General features: G+C 32.1%; 4 protein-coding genes across 5 annotated transcripts; 1 reads left to right on the top strand and 3 right to left on the bottom strand.

Annotated features, from left to right (window-relative positions):
* Nucleotides 1-5,591: 5,591 nt before the first annotated feature.
* On the bottom strand, nucleotides 5,592-7,321 carry LOC106708751 (60S ribosomal protein L31). Its single transcript, XM_014500301.2, has 3 exons — nucleotides 7,245-7,321; nucleotides 6,877-7,106; nucleotides 5,592-5,759 (listed from the first exon to the last, which is right to left on the bottom strand). Exons 2-3 carry the CDS (start codon nucleotides 7,098-7,100, stop codon nucleotides 5,609-5,611), a joined length of 375 nt encoding a protein of 124 aa, XP_014355787.1. The 5' UTR covers nucleotides 7,101-7,106; nucleotides 7,245-7,321; the 3' UTR covers nucleotides 5,592-5,608.
* Nucleotides 7,322-7,812: 491 nt separating this feature from the next.
* On the top strand, nucleotides 7,813-11,838 carry LOC106708718 (zinc transporter 9). Its single transcript, XM_014500264.2, has 12 exons — nucleotides 7,813-8,239; nucleotides 8,322-8,521; nucleotides 8,774-8,846; nucleotides 8,929-9,055; nucleotides 9,376-9,514; nucleotides 9,711-9,866; nucleotides 9,976-10,087; nucleotides 10,270-10,480; nucleotides 10,587-10,704; nucleotides 11,279-11,353; nucleotides 11,441-11,554; nucleotides 11,656-11,838. The coding sequence occupies exons 1-12, from the start codon at nucleotides 7,882-7,884 to the stop codon at nucleotides 11,698-11,700; spliced, it is 1,728 nt and encodes a 575-aa protein (XP_014355750.2). The 5' UTR covers nucleotides 7,813-7,881; the 3' UTR covers nucleotides 11,701-11,838.
* A 1,746-nt stretch (nucleotides 11,839-13,584) lies between these two features.
* On the bottom strand, nucleotides 13,585-18,514 carry LOC106711261 (ufm1-specific protease 2). 2 transcript variants are annotated; one of them, XM_045677928.1, is made up of 10 exons: nucleotides 18,451-18,514; nucleotides 18,002-18,223; nucleotides 17,206-17,433; nucleotides 16,771-16,944; nucleotides 16,376-16,481; nucleotides 16,035-16,181; nucleotides 15,544-15,666; nucleotides 15,163-15,424; nucleotides 14,820-15,073; nucleotides 13,585-14,129 (listed from the first exon to the last, which is right to left on the bottom strand). In XM_045677928.1, the coding sequence occupies exons 1-10, from the start codon at nucleotides 18,487-18,489 to the stop codon at nucleotides 13,918-13,920; spliced, it is 1,767 nt and encodes a 588-aa protein (XP_045533884.1). In that variant the 5' UTR covers nucleotides 18,490-18,514; the 3' UTR covers nucleotides 13,585-13,917. The 2 variants fall into 2 exon arrangements, with proteins under 2 accessions (XP_045533884.1, XP_045533885.1); XM_045677929.1 differs by having other exon boundaries at nucleotides 16,382-16,481.
* A 448-nt stretch (nucleotides 18,515-18,962) lies between these two features.
* Nucleotides 18,963-20,439, bottom strand: LOC106708797 (exosome complex component RRP43-like). The gene is made up of 5 exons (XM_014500351.2): nucleotides 20,210-20,439; nucleotides 19,956-20,130; nucleotides 19,584-19,878; nucleotides 19,316-19,445; nucleotides 18,963-19,219 (listed from the first exon to the last, which is right to left on the bottom strand). Exons 1-5 carry the CDS (start codon nucleotides 20,224-20,226, stop codon nucleotides 18,997-18,999), a joined length of 840 nt encoding a protein of 279 aa, XP_014355837.2. The 5' UTR covers nucleotides 20,227-20,439; the 3' UTR covers nucleotides 18,963-18,996.
* Nucleotides 20,440-20,676: the final 237 nt, after the last annotated feature.

Below are 20,676 nucleotides of genomic sequence, written 5' to 3'. Positions count from 1 at the left end.
GTGGGACACTGTGGTCGATTTCAAAGAATCCAAAATTTCATACAAATTAAATGAAAGTTCATGGAAAATTTTCTTAATACAGATATTCTCATTAAATTATATATTGCGTATTCAAAAAATTGAACTCCAGCGCGTAGGCAAGGAACGCGAATTATTGCAGATCGTCAAACAGAGAAAAGTTACATTGGGCCATATCTTGTGACTGAAAAATGCTCATATTTTTTCTTCAACTCATAATGATGGACAACATCGCAAAAAACGCGTTTGAAGGAAACGAAAATCAGGGTTAAGAAGCATCCGGGAATGGACTACTATTGCCAGCGTTGAACAACTTTTTCGCTTGGTACAGGACAAGCATGAAAAATAAAAGTTGTTACTAATTAACTTGTTTAAAGAACCTTTTAAAAATACGAATGTGCTAAAGGAAGAGCAAATTAATGAACCCTTTCGTAGTAACAACCAGTTATGGTACGGACCATTGCAACTTAAAGCCTTTTCGATTCCTGCTTTGACAATGCTAAACGCTTTAATTTACTATTTCAACTTCTGCTCTGTTTGTTTTCTAATACTTTTGGGTTGATATAAAAAGCTATGGCCAATTGTTTCATTTAAGATTAGGTTGTTTCAGAGGAAAATGTGATTATACTAATTTGTAAATCTTGTTTTTAGTATATTCTCTGATATTAAAAAATCAGTTAAAATATGTAGAATTTCATCATCTAACAGCTATACTCCATAAATCATATTGACAAGTCAAGGATGGGGTAGCTTGGAGGGAGCATGTTGACTTCCCGGTAAAAGCACGCCAGACTGCAAAAATATTTATATCGGTAGGTATATCCATTGACAATAAATATGAAAGCCATTATACATATTAATGTATATAAGTATTCCTAATTAAATAACCGTTTACCACGAATAGATTTTATTTTATAGCCCTTTAAAACAGGTTCGCCATTAGTATTCTAATTAGTTGAAAGCGTTTCGCGTTGAAGTTGTAAGTCTAATTTGGCCAAACATAAAAGCAAATTAATTAGTTATTCAGATCCCGTTCTGTTTATTTTCTAATGAAATACATAAATTCAAAGGACTCGATACATACCTATAAGATTTTATTACTTCTTTCTAAATGGACAATGTTTAAGAAATGGTTTTTGGGACTAAAATTGTTGTACAGTGTCTAATTAAAAAAATGATGAAACGTTTCCTTTAGGACATATATAGGACTAAATTATTATAATAAATTTGGTTCTCTTCCCCTTCCCACTTTTTCTTGTAAGGGAGGGATTGGAAGGGGAGGTGGAAGGAAAACAGAAATGTCTTGTCTATCTCTGTCGATTAACGGTAGACAACGCATCTGCAAAAGCCATGGTCACTTTGCTATTTTGCCGAAATAAGGTGGCCGCTTGTTCGTTTGCCTAAAATGCTTGCAAATATCACTGACAAGTAGCGTACCATCTTGTAGAGAGAGTTGCCATGATTTTCCACTGTTAAATCACTTGTGAAAACCATATTGTCGTCTCTGTCAATATCTTTGAGATAATGATATGCTTACATTCGGTTAATTTTTCCCCTAATTAGAAATACGCACATTGTTCACAAAAATGTACACCTCTTTATGCTTAAATTAAATTGAGTAATTAATACCTAAAACTGTTTTGTTGTTACATATATACGAGTAGATATGGGATTAAACGCTAACAGATAATTGGTGAAAATAGATTCTAGAAAACAATTATCCCAATGGGAGGTTGTTTCATTTTACGAGCATTGATTTTCTCCTCTCTGTTTTCAGCAACCAAATATTAAGCGAGGGAATTCTATTTTTAAATATTTTAATTCTTTTTTCAAAAAAATGTCTGTTGACATCATCTCACAACTTTATTGAGACAGGCGTAGAAATAATCATTTGATTCCCAACCATATTAATGGCTGAGTCTGTAACTATTGTGGGATAAGATGCTAATAATGCATCAAAATGTTGAGTGCTATTCTTTTACAAATATTGTTTATTCTATAAAGGGCTTATTCCAATAATACTATTGTACACAGAAAATGTAAACAACATATTTTGGCTTGAATCTTTTTTATACGTCACCGAGGTTTTTTGGTAAGTTCCTATAATAAAATGTGATTACGTGAGAACATAGGGCCTGGCCCAAATTAATGTTTACTGCAAATTGAAGTTTTCCATTGCTCTGGTCGATTTATTTTGTGAGCGCTTACGGTTACTATATTCCGAAACAGAAGAAAAAAAGTTATAGTGTAGCTTTTTAGTACAATAAATTTTCTATTTTCTATTTAACTTTGTATGCACGCTACTTAATACCTCTTTAGTAATACGAAACATTGGCATACGTTTATTAATACGATATTTTGTAATTAGAGTCATGGATTTAAACCCAATGTATACTAATCAATCTTCTCTTTGTTTCTTTCGTATAGTCAGTGTCATCCGTAGTCCTAATAAAAGTATAACTACGATGTAAAATGTTGTGTTAATATGACTTTTATTAAAGCCTATCGTAACACAGAAATTGTAAATTTTCATGGAAGTTTTACATTAAAATAGTGTATATTATTCCGGTGTCTATGTTTCATAATACATAACTACTAGGTCCTGTAGGTCATTGAAAAATTCCCCAGTGAATAATATATTTTTACGATAAATTGTATTGAACAGCTACGACGGTGCGTCGTAAACATCACGCCGCAAACTATTCAAATGCTATCTCAATGGACCGTCGTTTGCGATTTAACTTCTAGCGATACTTTACAAAGTCGATCTTTGAAAACATTTTACTAAAAACTGTTTGGAAACGCTCACTGTTATTCAAATATTTACTTGATCGACGGTTAAGCTTTTTTCTTTAGAATATAACTAATAAACATGACATGATGAATAACAGATGGGTATCTTAGGTCTTCCCCTATCTCTACGACCCTCAGGATTGGTCGCCATAAAACATTTGGACACCCTGATTATGTTCATCCTCTTCACATGGTCAACCCATTTCACTCTAGTTAGCTTAAGATGAGAAGCAACATGAAGTTCTTGTAGGAGGTTGTACAGAGCTTGATAAAACTGCTCCACTATTTTTTCTCTCATATACAGCGCCAAATATACGTCGCAGGATTTTTATTTTACTTTATTTAAATCCCGTCATTCAAATATTGTCGTGAACCATTTCCTACATATTGGAAACCTATTTGGAACGGTTCTAAACGGGTTTTGAACCTTCTCATTTCTCTTCTCTCGGTTTTGAACGGGCCTCTTTTTGGTTGTATTTCTTAAATAGGCCCTTATTGATTTTTACTAGTAACATTGTAAGAAGTCGTCCACGCCATTATAAATAATACACTAGCATGTTTTAGCTAAAGGTAAATCCAAAAGCAACCCTCCCACCCATTTACCACAATCATGTCAATAAAATATTGAATTGCCATTTTACATAATAATTGACATTATCACACGTCGAGTTCGGAAATTTACCTGTCATGATAAGCTTTAAATTTCAACCGATGTTGTGTATTAAAAATATAATAGCGGATTACTGGAGAACACAGGTGTTGATTTATTATTTTAACCAATTTACATTTATCGATCCACCAACGCTTAATGCCAAAGAAGACTTTATTCTTTTTGGTGTTACTTCTTTGTTTTTTTTTAACACATAGCTATCGATTTTTTGAACATTTGTGTCCGCTTTGATACACATTTCCAGTATTAAATGAAGGGCGAATTTTAGAATTGTTTCTATTTCAAATTTGTATGTCAATCATAATCAGAACGTTGAAATATCAATATATTATGTAGGTGTATACCTACTTGTATGTGTCTTGTACCGCACATGTAATGACGACCCTAAATAAACAATACAATATTATTGTTAGTCCAACCGCCACAAGGCAGGTCCTGAATAAATAGAACTAACCTAAAACATTCACGGCTCACCGGTGAACGTAATCAAAGTTAAGACGTTTACTTCATTGCAGAAATGTCGCCTGATTACAGGAAATACAAAAAAACATCAACGACGTAGTTCTTAAAAGGATAGATAAAAGTCAAAGTACTTAATCAGTCTTTTTGTAATAGTTACGAAAAGCAATTTCCTTTCGCTGATAGAGATCTATTGGCTTTAATAAATTATATAAAATAATATCCATATTTTAAATTTTGCTTTCAAATTTGTAGCACACGTAAAAGACATAAATCATGGTAACAACGGCAAATCGCTGCAGTGTTCATTTAAAAGCCCGTCCCAATTGTCGGACTATAAATCGGGCTCTCTTCTCCACGCGACCCTGTAAATTACGTCTTTCTGTGAGGAGGGCGGGTCCGTTTAAAATATGTATGACATTACCTCCCTAAGGTCTAAAATTTTCACTTTCATATCTGTATTGTACACAAATCAAAACACTAAGGATACGGTTATAATTACTGTAAAATATAACGACACAATAGGAATCGGCTAATACCTCAGGCTACATTCTCTGTTTTACATATAATCTCTTGTAATCAAAGGCTCGAGATTCCCTAACTGGTAAGTTCGATTCCTGGACAAAGGAAAAAATTTGTTTTGTAGATTTACGAACTGCTAATTCCGAGCATAATCTTTATATTGTAGATTATTTGAGTTATATCACATAGTAGATATTTCTTCGTAATAATATACACGGTGAACTTGCATGGACTTTTAAGTGGAAAATCTCATCATGTAAAAGATAAGATAAATACCAAAGCGTTCGGACTCCGTTATACGAAACTAAACGAACAAAAACTATTTATCCCAAATAATCGACATCCACCTAAACTCTGCACCATAAAAATATCAAATAATTTACAACAGTTGGACGCATCAACATGATGAAAAATTATGAATATGCTACTTCCTCAATTTTTTTTTATAAATACATTAAAATTATTGAATACTGTACAAAATCTAACACATCAGTGGAAACTCGGAAAAAAGTAAATTTAAAAGTATGAAATAAAATTTAATACAGTAGTTTATTAATTTAATATACTACAGCAGTAATCTATTTCATATATATAAAAGAAAGTCGTGTTAGTTACACTATTTATAACTCAAGATCAGTCGAACTGATTTAGCTGAAAATTGATGGGGAGGTAGCTTAGAACTAGGAGATAGGAACTTTTTTATCTTGTGTGCATTTTTTTTATTCCGCGCGGACGGAGTCTCGGGTAAAAGCTAGTTTCATATAATTCTTAAGCAGTTGTATTCAGAAATAAATTCTATTGAATATTATTCAATAATTATTAAAACATACACATTTAATGCTCTCTTCCACAAAAACCAAGCAACTTTAGATGATAAATAATGAATTACTTTTACTGCTTTAAATTTCAGGTCATTCATTTTCAAGCAAAGCTTATCTTGGGCATGTAGCTAATTTTTAACTTTTTCTACTGCCAAAACACCCAAAGAGCAACAAACTATTATCCTTGTTCTTACAAAATGAGAATGACCAAAATATGACTTGTATAGCTTTATTGTGATTGCAACTTATCTATTATAGTGAAATGTCCAAAAAATTATAAAAACATTTTTACAAATAAAACACACAAGTATCCTTATATTAAGATTTATTCTTGGCTAGCATCAACATTCTCTGTCTGCAAGCCCTTGATTGAGGCGACTGGCACGTAAGTCACAAGAGTGAACAGTTTGTGTGCAGAGTCTTCATCATCATTGCGTCTACGCGACAGCCTGACGCGGACACGGAAGGGGACATTTCTGAAAAAAATAAAAGTAAAATTAAGTTTCTACATTATTTCATAACTAAACCATCATAGTATTTATGGCATTAATAAAATGTTAAGATTTTTTTAAAACATTGATTGATCAAGTCATTGTCCAGTTTTTAAATGAATTGAAACTATGTGAGTTTTTCTTTACGGACATGTCAAGAGACAAAATTATGTAGCTTTAAAGCACATATAAAACCAAAGTGACAAGCATAATTAAAAATATAATATCAAATATTGGCAATATGTGTTACTAAGTGATATGACAATGTCAAATCAAAGCAATGTCTTCAATCTTTCTTTGCTGTCTATGTTAAAAATCTTATATGTGAAGTGATTTCAAAGTATACTAAAAGTTCTATCATACAAATATAAACAACAGCACCTTAACTTTTTGTATTAAAATGAAACAATCATACTAATATTATAAACTAGCTTTTGCCCGCGACTCCGTCCGCGCGGAATAAAAAAAAAAAAAGAAAACGGGGTAAAAATTATCCTATGTCCGTTTCCTGGTTTTAAGCTACCTGCCCACCAATTTTCAGTCAAATTGATTCAGCCGTTCTTGAGTTATAAATAGTGTAACTAACACGACTTTCTTTTATATATATAGATATAGATGTTTAGATAGATCTATGGATGTTTGTTTAAAGGTGATGTTTGTTTAAAGGTATCTCCAGAATGACTCAACAGATCTTGATGAAATTTGGCATAGATAAAAAACATAGTCTGGAAGAAAACATAGGCCACTGGTTAAGTTTTTTTTATTAAACGCTGACGGATTTGCGGGCAACAGCTAGTCTATAATATCATAGACTCCCTTATTACTTCAATTTTATAATTGAACAACAAAACTATAGAGAATGATATGTCTTATAGATTTTCTTTTCTTAAAGTGTGTGTTTCTATTTAGATCTTTTCTATTGTTGTTCAATAATGCTATGGAGAGCGTTTGTATTACTTAAATTAATAAACATTTGAACATTCATACAGTGAGATTGTAAACCAACCTGTTTATGGTAACAATGTAGTTTACTTACTTACGTTTTAAATAAAAACCGCAATATTATATGGTTTAAATAAATCAAATAGCAAAAGCAACTAACCTTACACCCTTGGACCACAGAAATTTGTTTAAACGAGTGTCGACACGAACATCAGGGGTACCCATTTGTTTTTCGGCAAATTTGCGAATTTCCTTGATTGCTCGTGGAGCCCGTTTCTTAAAACCAACTCCATGAAGCCGTTTATGTAAATTCACAGTGTATTCACGTGTAACTACTTCGTTAATAGCAGATTTACCCTTCCTTTCTCCCTTTGGTTTTGCCATTGTGATCTGAAATTACAAAGAGGAACTTTAAAAATCACTTGATTTTTTAATACATCATACACCACTATTTAGATATTTAATGATAAATAACTATTTGGAACTGCAATTATTATGATTTATTAAGATTTTCATATATAAACACACCTCTACAGACACTCGCCGAAACGAAAAGAACTGTCAAAATTAACTGTCAACTCGTTTCAGACTGTTTTGACGTTAAACTTGGCTCCAAGATCTTCAAACCTTAGCCCTATTTAATTTTTTTTTTTTTTTTGCAGAAAATGTTCTGAAATTTTTATGGTTTTGATGACATAAAATTCTTTGTAATAGTATTTTTCATTATATCGAAAAAACTAATCATAATTTATTCGAAAAGGAGAGATTTTATAGCATATAGAATAATAGCAGTTTTTTTTTTCAATTTCAGCCGAAATATAATCTATACTAAGGCTTATTTAAGCTTATATAATATAATCTATACTAATTCTTCATCTGAGACTAAGGCGGATGTCAACTTCACATTTACACGATGACATTGACAATAAACGTCACAGTATGAGATTTGTATTTTAATTTGTATATAAAATTGAGATTTTCATAAGTTTCTGTTAGTTTCTAAGTTATTGCGAATTTTAAGCAGGTTCCATATGTAGTATGCTTACGATCATAATTTTGTTTTATAAAACAATGAGCATTATAACACTCGTTTTTTAGAACAAAAAATAAAACTAAAGGAATACCTTCCAACTGAATTTACTTATATTTTGAATTTATAGAGATCATGTTGCTTTCCGCGAGTACTCTTATTTATAGAAAAGTCGGTAAAAAATGTTTTCGTATGTTAAATGTGAGATACATGTGCATTGGAAATCGTGGACATTTACAGCAAACTGGCAATATTACTCACGTTATGAAAAATGTAATCTATCGGCATTTGAAGACTTCGACTTATATTTTGGATAAAAGTGAATCTGTAAATCTTAAAAATAAAGATCCAGAATCGGAAGACAAGTTAACTAAAGGTGTGAGAGAAATTGTAGTTAAGACAGAAACGGATGAAAATAAAGTTGTTACAAAAGTCACTATAGAAAAACCACAAAAGACTGCTTCAACATCTAAACAAGAAATTGCTCCTCAAGGTAAACATTATTGAGTAAAATTTAATTCCTTAATAAATGGCCTTTGTCATATCAAAGTATCATTGTATTATTTTTGTTGTAGTCAAGAAAAGGCTATTGATTGATTTTTCGGCGTCCTACACTGAACGTAACTTTATAACTCCAATGCGTGCAATGACTGAGTATTTGTTAAAGCAATCTGATTTAGAATCATTACCAAAGGTGCTACGAAGATCACCATATGAATCTGAACCACCTATTACTGTTCATTACCGTAAAGATGTTGAAGCAAAGGCTATTGAGGTTAGTAACATTTAATGCAACTGTCAATGTCACTAAGATCCTTATGAAAGTGAACTTATACAGTGGCACAGTTAGTTGGCACAAAATGTATTGAACCTTTTTTCTGTGTTTTTCTTTAACCAACAGATGTTTTCAACAAAAAAATATTGACAAATTTCTCTAGGAATTAAAGACTACCACAAACTATGTTTTATTCTATATTAATCATATTTTAATTAAACATATAACTTCAAAATTTGATTTATATGATAGGTGTGGGGATCAAGAGAAGTATTGGAGAAAGAATTATTGCGAAGAGAACTAGACAGAAGAAGATATGAACAAGGTATTGCATTGTATCATGCAATTTATCTTTACAATTTGTTTAGTACTGATCAGATTTGCAAACTTTATATTCTTAATTTCAGATGTATTCACTGTTAAACGACGATTACGTAATTATAGAAGGGAAATGAGTGATAAGCGGCTAAAACAAGCTGAGGAATTAGGTTTGAAGACAAGATCTGGAAGAGTTGTCCTCACTGCAATAGGAATGTAAGTTGCACGTCTTGTAGAAATCAATTTTGCTTTGTTAATCTGCCTACAAATGCTATTTCAATGAGCCTTGCTACCAAGCAAGTGGAAGTGCCTACTGAACGAGGTGTTTTTTGAAGGGGAAAAAGTAATAATATGTAATAAGTACCAATATCTTCTATATTCAGATGATTATTAGTCTAGTAAATACCACAATTTTTTATATGTTTAACTATTTTTTTTTATTATTATCACTTCATGTCATGTAAGTGGACAAGGTGGAATAGTGTAAATTTGTAAGTGGACAGTTTTAAAAATGATAATTAAATATTTTGTTACAGAAATGGATGTAATTTTCTATTTAAACTCTGTGCTTGGTTCTACACGGGTTCACACAGTCTATTCTCAGAGTGCATACATTCCCTCGCAGACACTGTTAATCAACTAATACTAGCTTATGGAATACACAAATCTGTTCAAGTATGTATATTCTTTAATTGGTAGTTTGTTGTTAGAGTATAAATGAAAGATAAATTAAAATAAAATATTTTTTTAACACATTCAATGCTACAAAGCCATCTTGCAAGTTCACTTTAATATGTACTTAAAAAATAATCATAGTGACACTGAACATGTTAAGGAAATAAAGCAATGTTTCATGTAATTTATTTTTCAGATAGCAGATCCAGACCACCCATATGGTTATACAAATATGAGATATGTTTCATCTCTCATCTCCGGAGTGGGAATATTCTGTGTGGGAAGTGGCTTGTCATTTTACCATGGAGTAGTGGGCATATTGGATCCACAGCCCCTTCATGACTTTTTCTGGGTAATTTTACTTTAAATTATATCTAGTATCAACATTTTAAATCCAAATTTACTTATTTAAATCTTCAAATTTTATCAAGTATCAAGGTTTTTAATCCACATTTTTGTAGGCTTATTTCGTCCTTGGTGGAGCTGTAGTATCAGAAGGCGCAACTCTAATGGTTGCTTTAAGTGCGATAAGAAAGGGCGCAAAAGAAGCGAACATGTCTTTAAGAGAATATGGTAAGTGTGTTTTAATATTATATAACACATTAAATGCTACTATAATTTTAAACATCAAAGTGAAATAACACGGCAAATCGGCAAGGAATGTTTGCACATTTCACCTACATTGTGGTTAAGGGCACAAACTTTCCCTGTTAAATACAGTCATCTTGATACTAAGTAAAGAATTTGTTTTACAGTTATTCGAAGTTCAGACCCATCAGTGAATGTAGTGTTGTTAGAAGACACAGCGGCTGTTGCGGGCGTTGTAGTGGCAGCCAGTTGTATGGCAGTCTCACAGTACACCGGTAACCCACTATTTGATGCCGTTGGCAGCATACTGGTGGGCACTATACTGGGTGGTGTTGCCTCCTTCATTATATTGAGCAATGTTGGAGCACTCGTTGGCAGGTAAAGTGTTAAGTTTCACTACTTATCATTATAATATACATGATATGAAAACTACTATAATTGGATTAAAACTGTGATATTGTTAATTGTATATATTTTATTTCAGATCCATTCCACAGGAACAATTAGATGAAATAAATAGTGTACTGGAAAGAGATTTTATGATTAGAGCAATTCATGATGTGAAGGGAATAGATATTGGTAGCAACTTGATAAGATATAAAGTAAGTATTCCTCCTTTTATATATGTGTACATATTAATAAAATTGAAATGTCTGTATGTGATTTCGAAAATAATATTTCGTACACATGATGGATTTGCGTTGCTAATAACGAAAAAAGATTTTTAATAATATTTGTCCATGTCTGTCCACATGGTCGCATTTGTTGCGGGTAATCTCCGGAACTACTGGGTTGATTTTGACGGAACTTTGACGGGAAGGTAGCTGATGCTATACAGATTAAAAAAGGCTTTTTTTAATCTGCGCTTGCAGTCACGGGCGATCGCTAGTCTTAAGTAAAAATGTTTGGTTTTTATTATTATTAGTTGGCAAACGAGCATATAAATGTTAAAACAGACGTACATTTCGGCAGTTATATTTCTTTATTATTATTATTTACTAGCTGTCGCCCGCGACTCCATCCGTGGCGGATTAAATAAAAAGTTAATAAACTAATAAATAAAAATTGTGTCAAACAACCATCCATCCATCCATCTAAACATTCGCATGTATAATTTTAGTAAGATTAACTGTTATTATTTTAAATAATAATGTTTAATGTTTTTATATTTTGTAGGCCGAAGTTGATTTTGACGGTCGAGCGTTGACACGATCGTATTTAGAGAAACACGATTTAAATGTCTTGTTAGAGGTAAATTGATTACATTATTTTGTTGTAAAGTAGAATTTTCATTGGAAAAAGAATAATTTTAATTCGATTTAAAAATTGTAATCTCAGGATATCAAAAAAATCGAGACCATAGACAACGTGGAAGCATTCCTTCTAAAACATGGCGAGAATATTGTGGACATGCTGGGCGGAGAGATTGACAGGATAGAGTTAAAATTAAGGGTAATTTTTATTTACAGCAATTAATAATTAAACTAGTTTTCAGATTCTTTTATGAAACAAAATGAAGCATACCATAATGTAATTGTTTTTTTTTTTTACAGAAAAAGTTTCCACAAATACGACATTGCGATTTGGAGATTCTCTAATACAATATGTGATCTATAACCAAACTCCACTCTTCTTGTTTTTTTTTTTTATTTAACTAACTTATTTTTTATTGTTGAGATATAATTTGTAAGCCACCATGTACACAATAGTTATAATTTAAGTTTTACTTTGTGAATTTTAACGGATTACTTTAAAAATATAAAGGAATATTATTAATATTTGTTATTAAATTTGACTATTTACTATGAAAAAATACATAATTATTTTATTTGATTAAGTACAAAAAAAATATTAACACTGTAATTTTTTCCATGAAAATAACAGTAGTTGAATTTCTATCTAGGTTATTTTTCAGTTTTTACTACAGCTGGTTATTTCAGCGCATACGTATGGGCACTTTTTTTTTTTTTTAACTCTCGAGCTATGAATGCTTTAACATCAATGTTGTTTCCTTAGCCTTCGCCTAGTGCTCAAAATGCAACGCTAAATTGTATGGTAACTACAGCTATGTAATTTATGGTGTTACGACTGTCGTACAAAGTACAACTATTATTATAATTTTGCGTCCTTCGTCTAATCCTCTAAATTATTGAATGTCAACAATTTTGAAAATAAAATTATCATTATCAGTCCCTTTTGGTACTTCCTTTATCAAGGTCACGTTAATTCTCGAACTTTGCACGTCTATAATTTTTGTTATATTGCATTCGGATTATTTTTACCTTTAACTCTTTAGAGGTGCTCCCAAAAAAGCCTTGATTATTATATTCAAAGATAAAAAGAGGTTAAGAAATGTGCCTTTTAGGTGACAATATAACCATGAGTTTACACTGCGGTAACACCGGTACAAAATAATATTGTTACCTCAATTTTTACAATAAGAATGAAAGGGATATGTTTGTTGACGTGTTACGGAAGTGGAAACCGACGGTACGTTGAAAACTTATATATTAAATTAGTCAACATAGACTTGATATTATCTCAATGAAATGTATTTGAAAATTATACATAACTAGCTTTTACCCGCGACTCCGTCCGCGCGGAATAAAAAAAATAGAAAACGGGGTAAAAATTATCCTATGTCCTATTCCTGGTTCTAAGCTACCTGTCCACCAATTTTCAGTCAAATCGATTCAGCCGTTCTTGAGTTATAAATGGTGTAACTAACACAACTTTCTTTTATATATATAGATAATAATAATATTTCCGTTAATAATGTTTAAATGCCGAGTTTTGAAGTACAATTATTAATTTAATATCTGCTGTGCTTATAGTTCAGTCTTAATCTTGGAGTCCCCATTCGATGAAAAGTTACATCTCATATGAGATGTAAATCTGTCGGATCTGTCTCTTAGCACATGTGTTTATGACCAGTGGAATATTTTAGCTTATAGATTCGTCTCAACTTAGAACTCTGTGATTTTGTTGTATATACATATATATATGATAATGGTATGTTATAAGAACTAAGGGTGTTGTACCTTTTGTGTACAGATTGGTGTAAATAAATTAAATGAGCTTGATTTTGTTTCTAATTGAATTGAAACCCTCTCATTCCCTTTGAGTAAGAGATAACTTGTTTATGAACAATCTTTTTAGGCAATGGACAATCTTTGTTATGTTTTTCTATGTTGTTTTGGGGTAATGCCTATTCCTATTGTATCTTTTTTTTTTTTGGCCGCAACAAATCATCTACTTTAAAACCAAAGCATAAACTGATGTGCACTAGATTGCATAAAATGAAAAACATGACTTCAAATTATAATTTTTAATTAGTATAAAATATAACAATTTCATTTAACTTATACATTTCTTTTGTCTCATTATTAAAATACATATAAAATAAACTTAATATTATGCAACTCAAAATTACCTTCAGTTCAATTATATTTAGATAATACTATTAATAAGTAGTGCAAATTATTATTTTATTAATGGTGCTCTAATGTTTTACTATTATATAAAATTTTACGGATTTTGAAACAACCTTAGGTAATGTCTATCTTCATTCAAGATACATTCATTATATTCAATAAAATTACTTTCTTTTACTATATTCTCATGCAATTCAGTACATTATTGGAGGGAAATATGAATAAGTTACTTTAGTTGAGAATTGAATACTGGACCCTTGACAGACAAAGAAGCTAAGCGTAGTAAATAAAAATAACAAACCGTTCCAACATTATTTAAGTTGTTTAACCCAAGTAGTTTAGAGCATAAAATAAAAAGAAATGCATATTAAATAATTATACCTAAATACAAGGTCTAGTTTGTGGCAAACAGAGATTATAATGAGCGGTTTTATTCCAAAAGTCTGATGTCTTCCATCCGCACCAGCCCTTACCTACCACAGTTGTTATGTCATCTGCACCTGTGTAATGAGGGTCAAGAATAAGGTAGCGAGTTTCATTTTTCTCAGAGTTATATTCAACACCTATGATTGTATGTGCTAGTACTCCGCCCCCTGTAAATAGTGTCAAAAAATAAACAAACATTATAATATATTCAATATCACCAAGTCACTCTGTGAATACATATTAGAAGGAGGTCTAATTATAGTCCTCTTTCCCTTCCCACCTTTTTCTTATAAGGAAAGGATGGGAAGAAGAGGTGGATTTGATGGAGGAGATGCATAAAAAGGTTAAATATTCTCTTTTTGTGCATCTCCTCCTTCATCGATTGGGGGTAGGCAACGCATCTGCAATTGCGAATGTCTATGGGCAGCGGTCGCTTCGCCATTTCGGCGAATTCATGTGGCCACTTGCTCGTTTGCCACCTTGTAATATAAAAATAAGAAAAATAATATGTGAAAATCGTTGTGGCACTAAATTGGGTTAAGATTTTCATACAAGATGCTATACCAAGGTATATCTCTCTCACTTCCTCTTAATTCAAACATTTACAGTTCTGAAACGGCTATAGGTCCTTTCTTCAGTATGTCAATAATCTAAGCTAATCTAAGATATGACTGTCCCAGTTTATTTTTGACTTGTGACCCTAACAACATTCATCCATACAACATGACAGAACTAATGAAGCATATATAATTTTAACTGTATTTATTTTGGGAATAGAGTAACGAGTTACGTGAAAAGTCTCTCTTTGAGATTACGTTTTAAGTGATAGTTCTCATAACAACAATAATAAGACTCACCAATCATAATAGGGCTACCATGCTTTTGGAAATGATGAATCAACTCTGGTGTGTAACTCTGCAGCTCCGCTCCGGTGTTAGCAAATATGATCCTTGACTGAACTCCGAGGAGAGTCTCCAGACAAAACATGACTTCTGTGGAGCCAATCCATTGCCTGGACCCAATGAATGTTGTCGGCTTGTCACCAATATTAACGAGGCACTCTTGGATCTCTCTATGTGTTGGTATATTGGTCGTGTTATAACCTTGATACCTACAAAAAAACAGCAAAAATTAATGTAAATATTAATAAAATTATAGTAACATTTAGTTCAAAAAATATAGGATTTTAAATAATTTTACCTGAACCATGAAAAAATCGTTTGCATAGAACGATATGCACAACCCCATCCATCATCATTGAAGTTGTCCTGCATATAATGATGGTAAGTGTACCGGCCTCTTACTAACGCCACTGTCACATGCGGCACAGAGGAGGGCATTGGTAGAGCTTCGTGAGGGTTAACCAGACGACCACCATATGTGATGTATGCATTGCCTCGTCGGAATATAGGCTTGTCAGTAGGTAAAGCTAATTGCTCGTGTAACTGTATTCTCTCGCGTTCTACAATCAACAACAAATTTATTTATCTTTCCAATATTAACTCCATTTATGGTAAACTGCTGCTGCTCTTAATGCTGAGATGTTAAATATAAATTGTAGGAAGGTTATAATAGACTTACCCATGCTCTCGTCCGGTATAGATTTGGGCACAACTCGAGTTAAGAAATGTCCAAGCTGTTCAGGTAAATAGTGGAATGTTTCAGGCAAACGTAATCCAGCTCCATCACCAATACCTTCTTGACCTGTAATAAAAGATAACATGAATTACAAAAATTTACCATATTTACCATATTAATTTACCATATAAATATAGTATTAATGTATCCTATATAGTCTCGCCTCTATAAGCGAGAATCATTATCCGGTCCTCCGTAAGTGAGAAGAGATTAGAGAGAAACCTCTACAAATCAGAAAAATATCGCAGTCCTTGGACTCTTGCTTATCCAGGTTCGACTGTACTTGTTTTCCATTACCTCCTTACAATTTTTTCCCACCCCTCTTGTTCTCTCTATAAAAAAACTGATATAATATGCTTGCATGTTTTTAGCCATGCGAAGTAATTATTACGAGTCTTAACTAACATTATCATAAGTTAACTTAATTTCCATACCTAGTTGTTCAAGCAGTACACTCTCCAGCAATCTGAGTGAACGACACGCTGCTTCCACCAATACTGTGTACAGCTCCGACAACTTTGTGTTACAGTGTATCATTGCCAATGTATCCACTTTCAATGGCATACTGATGCAAAATGCAGCTGAAATACATTTCTTTCTTCATTAAATTACAGCTTTAATTAAAGTAACAAAGGAAACTTTTGTCACACTCAAAACTTTGGTGTGGATATTATTATTTCTATATAAGATGCATTCATTACAAAATTTGTACTAATTTTGAAACAGAAAATGCCAATGAATTTATCTAAAAAAAAAAAATGACCGTGGAATTTACCCTTACGTTTTCTTTGCGTAGTCATCATTTTAACAGCTGTTTTCACAAGCTTATCAGATAAAATATCCTTTGTTGTCTTCATAACTAAATTCACAGGAATTATATTCTGAAAATATACAATTATCATAAAAACTCATTATTAAACTAAAAGAATTGTGAAGCAAAAAGTAAGGACTAAAATTTTTTTCATAGTGCAACACTTGCAAATTGCAGAATATTGACTGGTTTACATTACACCAGTACAGTCATGCTGGCCTGGTGGGTAATGTTTTGGGGCAATGGTGCAAGTTAGTATTTACATTATAATACTGTACTGGCTTGTAAACCAGGCATTTATCTTTTACTGGAAAAGAAGTCTATGTTTGGCAGATTTTATAATTATAAGTAACACATACCAAAGAATGTATATTAATTTTCTTCTTTTTAGATGGTTGCTCTGCACTCATGGAGTCTATCAGTTCACCAATATTTGCCTCAGTGCTTGTACCAGTTACTCCAACATCTGATGCTATACCAAACAGATATACAGCTGTACCATCTATGTGGAATGATACTTGACCAGAAGCTATCTGAAATTAATTAGCTTTCTTTAATATATCTTGTTGTTACAATTAGCATACTAAACCAACAAATGGAAGCTTTATGTTAGAAACCTTACAGACTACACTGCAAATAAACCAAAGTTGGCCTTAGGCATAATTTGAGGGATATATTAGCCATAATAGGAAGTGATTTTTTTTAATAAATATAGATCTAAAAAACTCAAGTTTAGAATAGAGACTCAGTGTTTTATTATGACATCATGTTATTGGATGTTAGATAAAGTTTACCTTTTTTCTTTTATTTTGTAGTGTATTCTTCACACCAGCTATAGTAGCCTCACATGTAAGTGGCAATATAGTATTTAGACGAACATGAAGAAACTGTTTCCATAGCTCATCATTTTCCATAACCTCATAGCTTGTCTCCTCAAACTTGTCATGTACTAAGAAATGTGCTTTTATATTTTTCTCTTTACTTATGATAATAACAAGAGGATTGTCTGTTATATCTACATCCTAAAAAGGGTAAATTGTTTAGTTGTCTTTTAATTGTTTTATTTTTCACTATATTCATGAGCATTAGTGGCTCAGGGGTTAAACATTTGATTTGCAATCTGCAGGTCCTGGGTTTGAATCCCTCCATGTACCAATGTGTTTTTCAATTTTCAATTTACATATGTACATTTATGTGACATTCTTACGATGTAGGAAAACATTGTGAAGTAACCTGCACATATCTGAGAAGAACCAGTCACCCCTAACTTGGGGTAGGCTCCGAGCTCCTCAGTGGGGATGTATAGTGAGCTGATGATGATGACTCTATTCATGTGTAATTAACCAAATGGAAAGGTGATTTTAAAGTTCTTTGAAAATTCTAGATTCTAGATTTCCTGTGCAGTGTTCTTTTTTGCACAGATCATGTCAGACCTACATATTTTTCTTGTTGTGGAATCTACCAGTACTATGCACAGGCTCTGCTGTAGCCATGGTCGTTGATACGCACAGTGTAGTTCCGAGGACTTCGCAATACTTAGACATACTTTTGAATACTAAAATAGTGTTAAAAATAAGAAATTAAGCTTACCTGCAGTATTTCTTTTGCTTTATTTTCTATAGTTAAGGAGTCGCTGAATTTAATGACACCGCAAAGTTCTATCTCGGCGGGCAAATTGAGGAGCAATTGGTTATATGTGTTCTTTTCTTTTTCAAACAATTCTAAACTCAGTCCTACGACAAGTAGGATGCCATCGTACATAAGCCCATACAAACATCCTGTGCTCTCCTCCGTATCTATTAGAGACAACCTCTGAAATCATATGTACCCGGGTAATATTACGCATTGACATTTTTAATTTTGATAAATTACGAGCATTACGATCCGGCAATGCTGACTCCTTTGATGACGTATGAGGTAAAAAACGAATTTGTACAAATATTTTACAATTTAGATAAAGACATTCCCATAGTATTTAAGGTAAATCAATATGAATTGATAAAACTATATGTTAATCAGACAAAAATTTAAGAATTTACCTCAATAACATATTTTGATATTTTGAGACGTGGTGACATTTTGACCGAGTGTTGACATGTCAACGTCAATTGACAGAACATTGCCATTACTTACCATACTCTTTCATCACCACATTTTCTTTAAGTAATCTCGTTGTAGTGTTGAGTCAACTATTTATAAGTTACTAGCTTTTGCCCACGACTCCGTCCGCGCCGAATAAAAAAAAGCTTAATTAGTAGCCTATGTGTTATTCCAGGCCTCATTTCTGCGAAATCCGCTCTGGAGATACGTGGTTGCAAACATTCTCATTTATACTATATGTAAGATAAAGCTATTCGAAGCAACTCTATTTTATAATCTACTGGTCAGATCTCGACAAGGTTTGGGACATAACGATAAGCAACAACTTTCGCTTAAAAAAATCATCAGAATACGTTCACCAGGACTTGGTACAGTAGTTCTCTGTTATAGACTTCAACTTCGACCCCTTCTCAAGTTTTAATTCGATTAAAACAAACAATTACTTTCGTCGTTATTTTTTATTTATTTATTAAAAAATACTCTTATTAATCCTTTTTTAAAATACATGTATCTATAAGTTTTTCAACAAGCTGTGTTCTTTCCTTTGCTACTTTTATAGCCTCCTTTTCTTGTTCAATTGAAAGTGTACCACCTCCAGATTTCAATATTCCACACAGGAATCCATTGTTCCAAGAAACTATCATGTTAGCACCATTGCCACCACACATCTCTTCTTCAAAAGTATTTGGGTCAGTTAATAATATACTTCTGCAATTAAGGAAGTGAATTAGAATAACAAGGATACTAGGGAAAATACACTATTCAACATTTTTTATGATAAATGTAGTAATGGCAAATACCAACTTTTCACAATGGGGAAATATTGCAAAACTCGTAGCAACTGGCAAACCATTTACTTTCAAGGATATCCTATTGTTGGTATCAACTTTCATTTCTTCTGTTTCTGGATCATATGTTACAGTTGGTAGTGACACTGAAATTTTATCATTTTTGTATAAGAAAAATTACACTAGCATAAATTAACAGAAAGAAGTCATTGGGAACAAATTATGCATTTATGAAATTTTGAGAATACAAAGATGTTTTGAAATAAAAGTAAACTAATGCTTACATGTTTTTAGACTTGCAGTTAAAGCTGTTATGCATGCATCTACAATATTTCCATCATTATCTAGACAAACAATATCACAATATAGTACCCAAGCCAGTTTGTCCGATACAATACATAAGTCTTTTAAGTTGACAAACTTTGAATTATTAATGATTTCAGATACAACATTGCTAACAACTTGAGCATGATCTGATGGAGGTCCTGGCCTGAACTTTGGTGAGCACAGTGATACCAATTCAACATTTGTTACTAAAAACCCTGAATCTGGGTCTTCAGCTTTTGGTGCAGCCAACTCCTGAAATATGTTAACAACAAATGATAGTACTTGTATGTTATTCTGCTTAAAACATAGATTAATGTGTTTTTTTTTACCAATTTTGTACCACAAATAACTGTTGTATTTCCATATTTTACTAGTGCACTTGTTTCAGCAGATTTTATTGTGTTGATATTAAGTTTTATATTACGATGTTCATCGAATTTTCTTCCATCAGGACGAACATTTCGTTCAATATAAGAAGTGAAATATTTTACCGGATGTATAACTCTGTAAATTATAACACGTTGAAAAAAACAATAAGAGATAGTTGTGGTTATTGATATAAATTCAAAATAAAGGAACAAACTTGTAAATTTCAGCCATTTCTTATAAATACAATTTACACTTCAATAAACAAAAATTTAATAGATCCAGACTGATGGACTTCTCATACTTTACATATATTTTTCCTTTGATATAAACACAACATATATCACAAATACGTTAATAGTAGACTCAAGAGGTTAAAAATTATAATAATCAAACGACAAATAGATAAATTGATCCACTAGTGATAGAATAAACACATCCAAAAACTAACATAACCTAAAATAATAAACATCAACATCTGTTATTGTCAATGTCAACAGCACCAAAGAGAAAGAGTCAATGAGCACATAAAACATGCGTCACGGTTCAATGGCTTGGCTCCCGACAACAATATAATTTAGCTTTTTTTCAATTTCAGTTTGGTGTTCAACTACCTTAATACATTTCTTTTCACTTTTAATATGATTATTATTATTCATTTCATAAATAAAATATGTTTCCTTG

Source organism: Papilio machaon, chromosome 5 (assembly GCF_912999745.1).
Source record: "Papilio machaon chromosome 5, ilPapMach1.1, whole genome shotgun sequence".
Lineage (NCBI taxonomy): Eukaryota > Metazoa > Arthropoda > Insecta > Lepidoptera > Papilionidae > Papilio > Papilio machaon.
Note: the sequence above shows the minus strand (reverse complement) of the source record. Positions and strands in the feature narration are given on the sequence as shown.

Bases quoted from the DNA above. Each gene is read 5' to 3' on its own strand.
- LOC106708797 (XM_014500351.2), bottom strand. The intron at 19,879-19,955 runs GTAAAAAAAAAC...AACATATTTCAG, and splicing joins TTATTTGTGGTACAAAATTG to GAGTTGGCTGCACCAAAAGC. The intron at 19,446-19,583 runs GTAAGCATTAGT...ATAAAATTTCAG, and splicing joins AACTGCAAGTCTAAAAACAT to TGTCACTACCAACTGTAACA.
- LOC106711261 (XM_045677928.1), bottom strand. From the start codon at position 18,489: ATGTCACCACGTCTCAAAATATCAAAATATGTTATTGAG. The intron at 16,945-17,205 runs GTAAACTTTATC...AATTAATTTCAG, and splicing joins TACAAAATAAAAGAAAAAAG to ATAGCTTCTGGTCAAGTATC. The intron at 16,482-16,770 runs GTATGTGTTACT...GTATATTTTCAG, and splicing joins AAATTAATATACATTCTTTG to AATATAATTCCTGTGAATTT.
- LOC106708718 (XM_014500264.2), top strand. From the start codon at position 7,882: ATGTTGCTTTCCGCGAGTACTCTTATTTATAGAAAAGTCGGTAAAAAA. The intron at 8,522-8,773 runs GTTAGTAACATT...TTTATATGATAG, and splicing joins TTGAAGCAAAGGCTATTGAG to GTGTGGGGATCAAGAGAAGT. The intron at 9,056-9,375 runs GTAAGTTGCACG...ATTTTGTTACAG, and splicing joins GTCCTCACTGCAATAGGAAT to AAATGGATGTAATTTTCTAT.
- LOC106708751 (XM_014500301.2), bottom strand. From the start codon at position 7,100: ATGGCAAAACCAAAGGGAGAAAGGAAGGGTAAATCTGCTATTAACGAA. The intron at 5,760-6,876 runs GTTAGTTGCTTT...TATTTTTTTCAG, and splicing joins CTGTGGTCCAAGGGTGTAAG to AAATGTCCCCTTCCGTGTCC.